The 16,400-nt window shown below is 39.0% G+C and overlaps 1 protein-coding gene and 1 long non-coding RNA gene across 2 annotated transcripts in view; one reads left to right on the forward strand and one right to left on the reverse strand.

Moving 5' to 3' along the window:
* The window catches only part of ITGBL1 (integrin subunit beta like 1), a 595,662-nt gene that overhangs the window by 277,214 nt on the left and 302,048 nt on the right, over positions 1-16,400 (forward strand). Inside the window, exon 6 of the mRNA XM_075334352.1 lies at positions 2,173-2,313. Coding sequence (XP_075190467.1) covers positions 2,173-2,313 — 141 coding nt within the window. The remainder of the gene's footprint in view (positions 1-2,172; positions 2,314-16,400) is intronic.
* The window catches only part of LOC142290393 (uncharacterized), a 259,883-nt gene that overhangs the window by 107,108 nt on the left and 136,375 nt on the right, over positions 1-16,400 (reverse strand). The window lies entirely within an intron of this gene.

The following is a 16,400-nucleotide window of genomic DNA, read 5'->3' on the forward strand; positions in this document are numbered from 1 at the left end:
GGGATCCGTTAAAGTGTTCCAGAGTTATTACATCATAAAGTGACACTGGTCAGAATTGAAAAAATTAAGTTGGTCATGAAGGTGAAAACCAGGCAAGCAAACAACAGATCACTCCTTGACAAGACAGGAATCCCTGAATTCTATGGTTTAACCCTTGCATCATGCTGTTTTCAGATTATATAGCATAAACCTGCTGACGGATTCCTTTCAACCTTATATAATGATCACATATTTCCTTCCCACTTTTAAAAAAGGTTTGTCCAGTTAGAAATGAAATTATGAAAAAATATGTAGTTCAAGAGGTTGACAGCTTGGTAATTGATAAATAAAAGAGCTAAGTATCATTGTGAATTTATATTAGTGTAAACAATGTAATATACAGTGTCTTAAAAACATACTCATACCCTGTAAACATTTCCATATTTTTTCACATTACACCATGCAGACTTAAATGCATTTTATTGTAATTTTAATAGTGATATATCAACAATAAGTAGCAGGTATCCTGGAGGGTCCTGGTACTAGTGAGAGGGTAGATGAACACCTCCTGTCCTTACCTGGTGCTGTACCCTGCACTCCTAGCTACACCCTATACAAATTCCTCACCTGTTGCCAAAGAGAAATACTTGATGCCCTAAAAAATTCCTACTACAGTCCTGGTTAGGGAGTAGGAGGTAAGGTACACTTGACCCACTGCTGCACTAATACAACAAAAGGGTAGGTGAGACAAACAGGGGAAAAAGAACTGAAATGAAGAGGATGCAACTTCAGGAGACTCCACAGCAGCTCTTTCCACCAAGCCGGCTAGCATACAAATGGCTTTGTATACACAGCAAAGCGTGCTGGGAGACCTAGCTATTTAATCACATTGGGTGGTGGTTACAGAGCAGCTACATCTGACCTGAACTGCAGGAGAGCTTGCTGGCAGAAAAACTGACATTAGTTATTTCAGAACCAAAGGAAATTAAATAACCTTTAAATGCAGAGTGCCAGAAAGAGATGAGAGGCTCCAGACATTATAGCGGTCACTAATCTCCAAAAAGAGGGAGATGACCGTGACAATCTGATCGCAAGGCAACTATTTTGTCATATACTCTACAAATTTGGCCTTTATGGAAGAGTGGCATGAAGAAAGTAATTTTGAAAACAAGCCATATGAAATCCCATTTGCAGTTTGCAAAAAGCATGTGAGGGACATAGCTAGAATGTGGTAGAAGGTAGTCTGGTCAGATGAGACCAAAATAGAACATTTTTGGATAAATTTGAAACATCATGTCTGGCAAAAAATAAAACAGTGCACATTACCCTGAAAACACCATCCCCACCATCAAATATGATGGTGGCAGCCTCATGCTGTGGGGATGCTTTTTTTCAGCAAAAACAGAGAAGGTGGTCAGAGTTAATGAGAAGATGGATGAAGCTAAATACAGAGTAATCCTGTAGAAAAATCTATTAGAAGCTGCAAAAGACAGGGGGGTTAGGTTCCCTTTCCAGCTAGACAACAACCCTAAATGTACTGCCAGAACTAAAATGGAAAGCATATTTTTGAGTTTGAATAGCCCAGTCAAAGTCCAGACCTTAATCCCCTTGAGAACTGTGGCAAAACTTGAAAATTGCTGTTCACAGACGTTTTCCATCCAATCTCACTGAGCTGGAGCTATTTTGCAAAGACCAGTGCGCACAATTTTCACCCTTTAGATGTGCAAAGTTGGCACAGACATACTATAAAATACTTGCAGCAGTAATTGCAGCGAAAGGTGGTCTTACAAAAGGTTTAACAGAGGGGGGGAGGGAGAATACAACTACAAGTCACAATTTTCAAATGTATGCTAGAATATTTAGAAAAAAAATGTATCCTTTCCTTTACACTTCACAAATGCTTGCTACTTTGTGTTGGGATATCACATAAAATCCCAATACAGTCCATTAGGTTTGTGGGTGTAACATGAAAAGTTACATATGAATACTTTTTCAAGACTATGTAGCTCTCTACTCTCTCTTCCATTGATCTTAATGCTTGGTTATTGTGAAGAATAAAATTCTGTTTTGCACTGAACGTTTTGTACTTACTACTACTAGGAAAGAATAAATTTAAGCAAGTTCATGAATACTTTAAATATTTTGTATATCATGATTACTAAAATTTCTCTTTTTTTGTTTTTCTTTTCTAAGGAACATGCATTTGCGGTGAATGTACATGTCATGATGTAGACCCAACTGGTGACTGGGGAGACATTCATGGAGACACCTGTGAATGTGATGAAAGGAACTGTAAGGCAGTCTATGACCGATATTCTGATGACTTCTGCTCAGGTGAGGCACAATCTCTGACAATTCACTCTCTAATTTGCATTAGTGCTATTGTGATGCTTAGGAGAATGAATATAACAATTCTTTACTCTGACTAAAGCCATGATAAGTGTCTTAAATAAAAATATATTGTATTTTCTTGTCCTAAGAATTTTTCTGATCTACACACGTTAAGAAAATCGAAAGAATAAACCGACAAATTATGTACTGGTACATCATTATATATCGGCTCTCTGACTTGATGCAGGCTCATAAGTCAAACCCACATCTTTGCTGGCTGTTAACCTGTTAAATGCTGCTGTCATTCTCTGACAGTGGCATTTACAGTGTGTCAATAGGTTGACATAGCAGTCAGGGATCTGCTCAAGACCCCAATGCTTGTCATGATGGTTCTCCTGTGAAAGCACTTCTGTGTACAACACAAGCAACCAGAAGATTGCAAGTTCACGTCCCCTAAGAAGACTATCAAATACAGTGAAAAGCAAACAAATTAAGAAAAAATCTGGAAAAAAAGTTCAAATCACCCCCCTTTTCCCCCATTAAAAAAGTAGACTAAAAAAACACACCTTTTTGGTATCAATGCATTCATAAAAATCAGATCTAAAAAAATATTGAAAAAATAATCCAGTCGTTAGATGGCTTGACAACAAAATCAATCAAAATGGTAGAATTGTTTCTTTTGCCCTCCACAACAACACAAAAAAATATAATAACAGGTGATCAAAGCATCATATGTACCCCAAAACGATAGCAATATAAATATTGGCTCGGGACACAAAAAACAAGGCTTTATATATATCCCGAAAAGAGAAACCGATAAGGTCTCAGCAAATGGCGACACAAGCGAATATATTTATTTTACAAATTTCTGAGGTTTTTTTCACCACTTAAATAAAATAAACAATATGCATGTTTTGCAGCTGCGTAATTATACTGACCTGGAGGATCATAATGTAAGGTCATGTTAATTGTAAAATGTATGCGGTAGACCCTGAAAATCAATTGCAAAATTGTGCTTTTTTCACTATTTCGCCACACTTGGAATTTTTTCCAGTATATAATATGTTAAAATGGATGGTGTCATTCAAAAGTACAACTCGTCATGCAAAAAACAAGCCCTCGCACAGTTAGAAAAGTTATGGCTCTTGGAATAAGGGGAGAAAAAACAAAAGTGCAAAAATGGAAAACTGCCTCATTGGGAGGGGGTTAAGAAAAAAATATATGTCAGGAAGACAGTGGTAACAGGGTGTCAATTGATGTCTCTGGTCATCAACACGAGGACCTATGCTGTTAAATCAAATAAGTAGAGGCATGCAAAGCAATTAAAGGAGCCTATTATTAAAGCAATGCCATTTTCTATATCTATTAATAGGTGTTCAGAATTCCTCCAGGTGTAATTTAATCCTATGAACAGGAAATACCATGTTAAGTAATTCGCTGAAAATTTTAATGACTTCACTCTGGCAATATGTCATTAATATTGAGTAAATGCTATACACACACGATTAATTCAGTTTTTCATTTTGCTGGTGTAGATATATACACTATCTCTCAATTTTAGCCATGGATGTAAAAGCTTTCTGTCATGCATGCATCATTCCATGGCTGCTCCCAACTACTATATATATATATATATATATATATATATATATATATATATTATATATACAGTGTATATATTATATATACAGTATATATCTATATCTATATATATATATATATATATATATATATATATATATATATATATATATATCTATATATACACACACACACACACACACATATACACACAAATATTTAAATGAAATTGGAGGTGACTGGAAAAGTTAATTTAGTTTTTTTTTTAAACAATGATGCTGCAGTGTAAGCTATATTAACAAATTGAGATGTATCAGGAGATTGTAATAAATAGAAGTCTGTGGCACTCTGCTCAGCCCCTTGTCCCTTTGGTCACTTGGGTACAGTTGTAGATAGCAGAGAATGGGTTGTTAGAGATCAATTGGCCCTTCTTTGTGGTTTCCGATTTTGCCATGCAGGTCACAAAGACCTGGTGTTTTTATACCCATTCCTTTTCATGACTCATCAGACAACTGGCAAATATTTATTTGCCAGCAATATAGTTCTTCTTTTGATCGGAAAGTTTCTGTAAGGGGTTTGTTCTCTCTTCCTGTATGTTTAACCTTTTGTCTGGCTTTTAAGTCAGTAATTTCTCCTATCTTCTAAATTTCAATAACTTTGATTCTATAGTTTTTATTTCAGTTGGCATGTTCCTACCAACCTTTCCGAGAATCCCACATATTTACATGCCCTAGAGTAGTGTTGTTAGAACGAGATCTACAATTTTATTTTTTTCAGTAAATGGCTTATGGAAAGGACCGATTTTAGACAATGTGGGGCCCTTAGCAATAGTTTAAAGTGGGGCCCCAAATAATGACATATTGAATCATCAGACACAAACATCTATATGAGCGAAGTTCAGGCCGTTATTTAGCGCAATTCTCAATATTCAAGTTGATTATTTTTTGTTTACCGACCTCTTTACATGGCTTATGAAGAAGGATGCAAACAGAATGATAAATAGTAGATCAATCTGTGCTCATTCAGTGTCATGTTTTTAGCTGCAAATTTGCAGTTTACATTGGGCATTGTGCTGTGAGAACAATGATTTTTGTTCCAGTATAAAAATTGTAATCACCTGATGAATATGAGTCATATTGCTTGCTTGTAGGGCGATTGCCTACATGTTTACACCTGTGAACTCTCTTCTGCACTGCCAATATTTATAACTGTGGATGCTACATACACACAAACATATATAGACAATGCACATTACACACAATGCCCGTTACACACATATGTATATACACATAGCACACACATGCATACACATCACAAATATACACAAAACGTATACATACAGACACATGCATAAACAGAGCACATACCTACAGACATATGTATACACAGAGCACATACATACAGACAGACACATGCATACACAGAAAATATACATATAACAACATGCACACACATGCATACACAGATCACAAATATAAATACACTAAATTCATGCACACATGTATACACTCAGCACATAAATATAGAAATAAATTTATACACATAGCATAGACATACATACACATGTATACACAGAATACATACATACAGAGATATATATACATAGAGACACATCCATACACAGAGCACATATACACAGAACGTATACATACAGACACATGCATAAACAGAGCACATACCTACAAACACATGTATACACAGAACACATACATACAGACAGACACATGCATACACAGAAAATATACATATAAACACATGCACACACAGTACACATACATACAACACATATGTGCACAGAGTACATACAGACAGATGTATGCACACATCAATTACATACAGATACATGTATACACAGCACATACATACATACACATGTTTTGACAGAGCGGAAACATACATACAATCAAATATGTATGCATATGTGGCGCCCTGGACAAGCCAGGTCGTCACAGGTACTGCAACAACACACCCCACACCCCGAGATAGGTACACCAGTCACACACAAATCCTTGTTGCCTCCCTCCAGGGGCTGATGTCCACACCGGGTGGGGTGGAGCCAGGCGGATGGCCCCACCCACTGAGGAGTTCACAGTCCTGGAGGAGGGAAAAGGAAGTCAGTGAGAGATCAGTGAGGGAGAGTGAAGAGGAAGGAGTGGAGTAGTAGAGGAACAGACTGACCATGTCCGGGTACATGGCCCAGGCACCAAGAGCAAGGTTGGCAGACGATGGTGGCCATCTGCAGGAGAGGCCGATCGACGTGGAACCGTAGGACCGGGGATGGGCAGTGGCTCGCCGGTACCAAACTGGGGAGCAGGGAGAAGCCAGCACAAACTGACAGGGCCTGCGGACCCCGACCAGGCTTGGAGTCGCCGTTAAACAGGTCAAATCCGTTAGCGACCGGAACCTCCGGGGTTTCCTTGCAGCAAAGACCCAATTGAAGGCAACCGTCCAAACAGAGAAAGGGAAATACAGCTACTGCCACAGCTAGAGTTCCCAGGGCCAGAGCCTGCGGGCAAAAGGGGCTCCTCTGGCACATATCCAAGCTGGGGAGCGGGTTACCGATGGGAAGCCATCGGGACCGAAGATACACAACAGGTGCCGGGAAAGGCAGCCACCACCAACCTTCCGGGAGTAACCACAGCAGCCGGCTGCGGGACCCATCCATCCAGCCGTTTGTTTTACCGGAGACTCTGTATCCATTCTTGGCTGAGTGAGTACCACCGTGCCATCTGGCACTGCGCTGCCCCCGCGACCCTGCACCTCGCCAACCCTGCCTCCCTGTCACCTCACCCGGGCCCCGGGACCACCAACCCCCCTACCCACGGAGGGGAGAGAAACATCTCGGCTGCTCCCTGTCATCGCTCCCGGGATCCCCGTCCAGAGCAGCGGTGGTGTCCCAACCTTACCGTGGGTGGCATCACGGACCAACTCCCCAAACCCAAACTACCCCCTTTCACTCACAGGCGAGGAGCGCCGCTTGAGTCCCCGGATCCGGCCCACCGCTCGAGCCACCGAGCAGCAGCAGCAGCGCCGGACTCTAGAGTGGTGAGCGCAGCGCCCTCCCCGCCCGCGACACATAGAGCACATACATACAGACTCATGTATACATAGAGCACATACATACCAAGGCAAGAATAATATCCAGAGCACCTACATAGAGATACATGTATGCACAGAGCACACACTTACAAACACACACACACACACACACACACTGGAATAGTTAGCAGTCTGTCTTCTCTTCTTCAGCTCTTCTAGACTTATTCATTGTATAGGACCTGTGGTGATATCATAGTCACATAACTGTGATGTCGCCAAAGCACTTTCAACATTGGAAACCACATATGTGTGTTAAATTAATTAGTTAAATGTGTGTTCAATTTTTATCAGAACACATGTTGAAAAAGACATGCTGATTTCAGTATGCACAGTCCGGTGAAGTGTAAATTAACGTGATACAGCTGTTACACAGTCCCACACCATATAACTCTCTTATGAAATGCACCAACACTGAAGAGCAAAAGGGAAACAATGTTTCGATCTTTTGACTTTATCTTACCATCCACTACAGCTTTGAACATGAGACTACCAGCATTTTATAGACAATCATCTTGGTTATCTCATACATATACTTGACCTTCAATTATTTAGCACATGATAAGTTATGCAAATTATTATATCACTGCATTATTACTGTTTTGCTCCTGGTCATGGAAAAATCATTTTCTACTTTTATACTACAAAGTACAACCTGATGTCACATTTCCCTCTAGCTCAGTGATCAAAAGATCCCTAGTTTAAATTGAGAAACATCCATGAAGACTTCACAAGAAAAGAGAAATAAAATCACCCAGCTCATTGACAGCAGTCTCTCGGCCAAGAAAGTTGTCAAACTGCATCATGTGAGTATCATGACAGTTGAAACAATACAAAATTAAGTCCGTGCATCCATTCAGAAGACAAAAGGTGGACATTCAGGCAAAATGTCGGACTCATTAAGTCGGCCCATTTAAAGAATTAGGGGTGCACAGTCACTTAATAATAAATAGGGGTGCAGCCTCTTGTGTGGGAAAACAACATCAATTAGGAAGAGAAACGACCACACAGAGTAGAGGCGCACATCCAAAATTTATGAAAATATTTTAGAATTTTATTAAATCCATGAAAAACCATGCATTAAAAACCATACAATATTACAAAGCGACCTCTAGACAATTTCGCCATGGCTACCAATTTGGGAACAATATATAAATAGCAATGCAATTCAAGGGATGTTGACAATAAAATTCAATTGCAAGTGATCAATAATGACCTGGAATACAGTAGTTGGTAGGGTATAACGTATGTTTAACAACAAATAACACCATAAATACAAAGGTTTATAAGAATATATTATTCTATATCAACATCAAATGTTTCTATATGTATCTGACAAGGTAAAGTCCTACCAATATTATTTTTATATGTAATATGTGATCCAATCTGCAACTGAGAATCATCAAACCACATTTAAATAATGAGAATTAATGCTATTTTAAGTAGGAAAATCCTATTAACAACCCAGAGCCCATAACAGCATGCTTCAAGAGTGAGGCAGATTGATTGACCCTAGTAGAGGATATATCTATTTACTTTATATTCCTGGAGTAATATCAGTATATGTGAGAAACACCCAAGTGTTAAAAATTGAGGTTAGAGCAGAGGGAAAAGGAAAAAGGGGGGTAAAAATTGAAAAAAATATATGTCAGAAAAAAATCTCCTATCAACCCGTATGCACATATTTACCAACCAGGCCCAGTTTCTCAGTGGTGGACAGCTGTCAAAGGCAAGTATGTGGACCAGAATGTAAAGCAGAAAAGGAGTAAAAAGTTTGGTCAGCCATTGGAAGGAAGCAAGGTCTATCAGTTCTGTTGCGACAAACACTGCAGTGGAGATGGCTCGTATGCTTTGTAATAATGAGATCACAGATTTCCATGCAAGCACTGTATGACAAGGAAACACAAGTATGGAATTGTGGCCTGAAAAAAGGTGGACAAGCTTCGACTTCAATATCATCATAAAAAGCATTGGCTCCAGTTTGCAAAAAAAGTAAGAAAAATGGACAGTAGAAGATTAGAAACAGGTGATTTGGAGAAATGAGAAGAAAGTCAATAAACTACACTCTTATGGGTGCAAATGGGTCTGCAATAAACAAAGAAAACAAGGGCTAATGGATTAAGAAATTGAAGTTATTGTCAAGTTTGCTGGTGGAACCTCATGATATGGGGTTGTTTCACAGTCAAAGGTGTTTGATAATTGACCAGGATTGATAGTGGTGTAAATGCTGAGCTATATGTGAGTATACTACAAGACAAGTTACTTTGAACACTCAAGTACTATAGGTATGAAAGGAACAACAAAGTGTTTAAGCAGGACAATGATTGGAAGGATACGTCGAGATTGGCAAAGAAATAGTTCAATGACCATGAAATATAGAGGCTGGTATAGCCCACATGGTCCCTAGACTTAAATTAATCAAACACTTGTGGGTTGTAGAGTTGAATACATACTCAAGTAGGTCGACCAGCATGCACCAACATTGGAAACATATAGACCTGGTATCATATTTCGGTCAAGACATGCTTGTGTCTAATCGAGAGCATGCCACAAAGGATTCAGGCAGTATTGAAAGCTAAAAGTGGATTTAAAACAAAAATAATAAAAATATAAATTTAGATTTTTAGGAGCAAAACATTAACAATGCAGTGATATGACAATAATCAGCATAACTAATCATATGTTAAATAGTTAGAAGTCAAATTTATATATGAGATAGCTAAGATGATTGTCTATTAAGTGATACTAATCTCACGATCAAAGCAGTAGTGGATGGTGAGATATAGAGCCTGAAATTCAAAAGTTCAAAACATTGTTACCCTTCAGCTCATCAGTATATTTTGGAAATAAATGAAGTTTTTGTATAGCTTAGTAAGAGACAAAAGTTCTTCACTCTTATCACAATCCTAAAGGCTAATAAAGCTAGGTATTTAAGATAGTAAAAGTGAGGTTTTGTCTTTCTTAGGACAATATCAATATGTGCAAAATTATTGGGCAACTATTAATGTGCAGAATTATTATGCAGCTAAATGTAGGCGTAAACTTTTCTCAATTGTTTCTTTTCATCTATTAAAGTTAAAATAACCCAATTTAAAATGTACAAAAATGCATTTCTGACATTTTAATAAAAATATCTTCAACTAATGTAGCCACCCTTCTTTTCATTCTGTCAATAACAGTCATAAGTGTTGTATCCATGAAGTCTGTCAGTTTCATAATCTGTTGACGATCAACATTTTAGGCAGCACCAACCACAGCCCCCCCGACATTGTTCAGACCAGTGTACTCATTTCCTTAACCATAAATCTCCTGTTTAAGGATCGCCCACAAGTTTTCAAGAGGGTTTTGGTCAGGTGAGGAATAGGACCATTTTCTTCATATTTAAGGTGTCTACGGGTTAGCCAGGCAGTGGAGCACTTCAATGCATGTAATGAAGCATTGTCTAACTTCATCCCGAAAAGGTCCATCTATCCCATCTTTAATAATATTAACTCATAGCAGTATCACACCTCCACCTTGCTGACATCTGAGTCAAAGTGGAGGTCTGTTGCTGGTATTGATCCTGTCATGGACCCATCCATCTGGTACATCACTATTCCCTCTCATCTCATCAGTCCATAAAAACTTTGAAAAATCTGACTTCAGATATTTCTTGGCCCAGGCAAGACATTTCCACTCATGTGTAATATTCAGTGGTGCTCAGGTCAAACTCACTGATCTAATTAGGACTTGTTGATCATCTGATGTGTACAGCTGGAGAAGAGAAGCATCGACTTATTGGAATTTCAATAGTCAATTCATTGTTTTCAGAAGAAATAGGCTGCTGCATGAGATGTCTCCACTCTACCTGTTGAAAACAAGCTGGCCCGCTGGGCACATGCCAGAGGACCCCATGATCATATGGGCCCTTGCTAATCTTTGTATGTTGAAGCATAACTAAACTTTTGAACCACTCTACACTAAAATAATAAACGCATTTAAGTGTGCATTTTTCATGCTAGTGACCCAGTAGTGCGCGTCCTCCTTCAAACTAGAAAAATATAGCCTGAAAAAGAAGAGATTTTTATCTTAGCTAGCAGGGGCTAGATAAGTTTCCAGCTTCAACTGTCCTGTATCCTACAAGTTGTGCAGTATGCTTTTAATGTTTTAACACTAGTTTTCTTAAAGTGGCAGTAAAATAAATACAATCATGGCCGAAAGTGTTGACACCTTTGGAATTGTTCTTGAAAATGAAGTATGCCTCCTAAAAAAATTATTGCAATCACACATTTCATTATCAACATGTTTGTTTCCTTTTGTGTGTATTGGAACAACACAAAAAAAGCAAAGAAAAGAAAGTAAATTGGACATAATTTCACACAAAACCCTAAAAATGGAAAGGACAAAATTGTTGGCATCGTTCCAAAATTGTGGGTGAACAACTTTGTTTCAATCATGTGATGCTCGTTCAAACACACCTGTGGTAAGTAACAGGTGTGGGCAATATGAACATCACACCTGAAACCTGATAAAAGGTGTCTGTATGTGTCAAAGTAAGCATGGAGAATAGAAAAAGAAGAAGAGAACTCTCTGAGAGCTTGAGAACCAAAATTGTTGAAAATATCAACAATCTCAAGGTTACAAGTACATCTCCAGAGATTTTGGTGTTCCTTAGTCCATGGTGTGCAAAATAATCAAGATGCTTCCATCCAATGACACTGTAGCTAATCTCCATGGACATAGATGGCAGAGAAAAATTGCTGAAAGGTTGCAACACAGGATAGTCCAGATAGTGGATAAGCAATCCCAATCAAATTCCAAAGATATTCAAGATATCCTGCAGGCTCAGGGTGCAGGTGCATCAGTGTTAGCACGTACTATCCATCGACATTTGAATAAAATGAAACGTTATTGCAAGAGATCCAGGACATCCCATTGGACAAAGAGACACAAGCCAGGTTGACTGCAGTTTGATAAAATGTACGTGAGTAAGCCAAAATCCTTCTGGGAAAGCATCTTGTGGACAGATGAGAACAACAGATGTTTTTGGTAAAGCAAATCATTCTACTGTTTACCAAAAACAGAATGAGGCACACAAAGAAAAGAACATAGTACCTACAGTCAAACATGGTGGAGGTTCAAAGATGTCTTGGGTTGTTTTGCTGCCTCTGGCACTGACTGTCTTGACTGGGTGCAAGGCATCATAAAATCTAAAGATTACCAAAGGATTTTGGGTGGCAAGGGCAATGTCGTGCCCAATGTCAGAAAACTGGGTTTGCATCCTAGGACATGGGTCTTCCAGCAGGACCATGGCCCCAAACATACTTCAAGAAGGAGAAATGGATGGAAGGAGAGCTCTGAGCTAGCCAACAATGAGTCTGGATCTAAATTGTATTATACACCTGTGGAGAAATCTTAAAATTGCTGGTGGCAGAAGGTACCCTTCAATTCTGAAAGCCCTGGAGCAGTTTGCAAAAGAACAGTAGCACAAGGTGAGAGGTATAAGAAGCTTGTTGAGGGCTACAGGAAGCAATTTATTGCAGTTATTTATTCCAAAGTGTGCGTAAATATTAAGTTGAGAATGGCAAAAAGTTTGTCCAGCCCATTTTTGGAGTTTTATGTTAAATTATATTCAATTTATCATTTTTTTCCTCTGTTTTCTTTTGTGTTGTTCCAAAACACACAAAGGAAATAAACATGTCTATAACAAAATATACGTAATTGCAATAATTTTTTGGGAGAAATACTACTTTTTGTGGAACAACTTCAAGAATGCCAACATTTTTGACCATGACTGTATATGTTTAATATTATCAACCATTTACTTTTTATTCTGAGGAGTGGTTGTCGTAGGGGCCCAAGTACACTGATTTGCCAGTAATGCTGTTAAGACGGTCCTGATCCCAGCCATGTGGTTACTGTGTATGTGGGAGTTGGGAAAGATAGCGGTCTGTCAAATTAATGTTTCATCAACAGCTGACTTATACAGTGCCTTGAAAAATTATTCATACACCGTGAACTTTAGAAGACACAGCTAGTATATGAAGGAAGGTGCTCTGGCCAGATGAGACCAAATTATAAATTTTGGGGCTAAATGGAAAACGCTATGTTTGGCAGAAAACTAACAGTGTACATCAACCTGAAAACGCCATCCCCACTGTCAAACATAGTACTGGCAGCATCATACTGTGGGATGTTTTCTTTTCAGGGACAGGTAAGCTGGTTAGAATTGATGGGAAGATGTATGGAATCAAATACTGAGCAATACTGGAAGAAAATCTGTTAGAGGATGAAAATGATTTGACAATGGTGTGAGGATCACCTTCTAACAGGGCACGAACCCTTAACATACTGCCAGAGCTACACTGAAATGGTTAAGATCAGTGCATATTCATGAGTAGCCCAGTCATAGTCCATGCCTACAGTATGTCACAAAAGTGATTACACCTCTCACAATTTTGTAAATATTTTATTATATCTTTTCATGGGACAACACTGAAGATATGACACTTTGATACAATTTAAAGTAGTCAAGGTACAGCTTGTATAACAGTGTATATGTGGTGTGCCCTCTAAATAACTCAACACACAGCCATTAATGTCTAAATCACTGGGAACAAAAGTATGTAAACCCAGAAGTAAAAATGGAGAAATTGTGCCCTTTTAGCCATTTTTCCTTCCCGGTGTAATGTGACTCATTAGTATTATAAGGTCTCATATATGAATTGAGAACAGTTGTTTTAAGTTTGGTGTTATCACTCACACACTCTCTCATACTGGTCACAAGATGCTCAACATGGCACATCATGGCAAAGAATTCTCCGAGGATCTGAAAAAAAAATTGCTGTTCTACATAAAGATGGCCTAGGCTATATGAAGACTGTCAACACCCTGAAACTAAGCTGTACAATGGTGGCCAAAACCATACAATGGTTTAACAAGACAGATTCCACTCAGAATAAGTCTCGCCGTGGTCAACCAAAGGAGTTGAGTGCACTTGCTCAACATCATATCCAGAGATTGTCTTTTCAAAGTAGGCGTATGAGTGCTGCCACCATTGCTGTAGATTATAAAGGTGTGGGGGTTCAGCCTGTCAGTGCTCATACCATATTCCTCACACTACATCAAATTAGCATGGCTGTCATCCCAAAAGGAAGCATCTTTTAAAAATTATGCATAAGAAATCTTGAAAACAGTTTGCTGAAGGCAAGGTAGACTAAGGACATGGATTACTGGCACCATGTCCTATGGTCTGATGAGTTCAAGATAAAAGTATTTGGTTCAGATGATGTCAAGGGTTTGAGAACAAACACAACTTTGCCTTGCCTACAGTCAATCATGATGGTGATAGTGCCATAATTTGGGGCTACATGAGTGCTGCTGGCTGTGCGGAGTTACATTTCATTGTGGGAACATATATTGTGACATACTGAAGCAGAGCATCATCCCCTCCCTTGTAAGACTGGACTGCGGGCAGTATTCCAACATAATAATGATCACAAACACACCTCCAAGATGATTACTGCCTTAATAAATAAATTGACAGTAAAGGTGCTGGACTGGCCAATCATGTCTATAGACCTAAACCATATTGAGCATCTTTGGGGCACTCAAACAGAAGGTGGAGAAGTGCAAGGTATCTAGCAACCACCAGCTCTGTGATGTCATCATGGAGGAGTGGAAGGGGATTTCAGTGGCTTCTTTGAAGTTCTACTGAACTCCATGCCCAAGAGACTTAAGGCAGTGCTTGAAAATAATGCTGACCACACAAAATATTGACACTTTGGGCACAATTTGGCCACTTTCACTTTGGGATGTATTCACTTTTGTTGCCAGCAGTTTAGACATTAATGGCTGTGTGTGGAGTTATTTAGAGGGCACATCAAATTTACACTGTTATATAAGCTGTACACTGACTACTTTACATTGTATCAAAGTGTCATATATTTAGTGTTGTCCCATGAAAAGATGTAATAAAATAATTACAAAAATGTGAGGGGTGTACTCATTTTGTAATATACTGTAAATCCCATTGAGATTATGTGGCAAGTCTTGAAAATTGCTGTTCACAGATGCTCATCATCCAATCTCACTGAGCTGGAGCTATTTTTCAAGGAAGTTTGGAAAAAAATTGTCTGTCTGTAGATGTGAAAAGCTGGTAGAGACACACATAAAGACTTGCAACAGTAATTGCAGAAAAAGGTTGTCTTAAAATGAAGCTTGTGGGTATAAAGTGAAAATGTGGAAAAATTCACAGGATATGAATACTTTTTCAAGGCACTTATTGCCAAATTAACTCTAACAATGTTTAGAACCAAATGAAAACATCTGAATTACTGTATCACTCATTACAGTCCATAAAAACAGTGTGTCCTCTTAGGCAAACATCACAACTGCAATACTTTTAGCTGCTTTATACAACACTCTAGTCTTAAGGCCCCGTCACACGCTATGATATATCTAACGATATATCATCGGGGTCACGGAATTTGTGACGCACATCCGGCATCGTTAGAGATGTTGTAGCGTGTGACACCACCAAATGACTGTTAACGAGCAAAATTACTCACCTTATCGTTGCTCGTTGATACGTCATTCATTTTCATAATGTCGTTCCTCCTTCTGCGCGCCGGTTATTCGTCGTTGCTGAGGCAGCACACATCGCTTTGTGTGACACCCCGGGAACGACAAACACAGCTTACCTGCGTCCCGCCGGCAATGCGGAAGGAAGGAGGTGGACGGGATGTTACGTCCCGCTCATCTCCGCCCCTCCACTTCTATTGGACGGCCACTGTGTGACATTGCTGTGACGCCGAATGTCCCACCCCCATCAGGAAGAAGATGCTCACCTCCCACAGCGACGTCGTTAGGGAGGTAAGTACGTGTGACGGGGGTTCACGACATCGTGCGCCACGGGAAATGAATTGCCCGTGACGCACAAACGATGGGGGCGGGTACGATCGCTCATGCGATCGCACGATATATCGTACTGTGTGATGGGGCCTTTACAGTTTCCTTGGTGAAGTGATATCTTTACGGCCCCTAGTAATAGATTCTGCTATACAGTATTAGCTACGAATTTTACATTTTTGAACAGTATCTTAATGTTTACTTATTGGTTGATATTTCATTAGTTATCTTGCAATGATTGTATTTACAAAGATAGCAAACAATAAAATATTCAAAATTGTACACAAATTTAGACATAAATGCTACACACACTAAATTTAAATAGCCTACTACATTTTTAAGATCTATTGGCCCAAATGACATGTAATATAAATATTGTATTGCTTTATATATATAGTGTGATGGTCTGGGCTCTTAGTGTTACTATAAAACTGGCTTGAGCTACAGATGTATCTTTATTTATTACCTTTCATCTTAAGGGAACCTGTCACCAGATTTTGGCCTTCTAAACTAAAACTAGCACC

Source organism: Anomaloglossus baeobatrachus, chromosome 2 (assembly GCF_048569485.1).
Source record: "Anomaloglossus baeobatrachus isolate aAnoBae1 chromosome 2, aAnoBae1.hap1, whole genome shotgun sequence".
NCBI lineage: Eukaryota > Metazoa > Chordata > Amphibia > Anura > Aromobatidae > Anomaloglossus > Anomaloglossus baeobatrachus.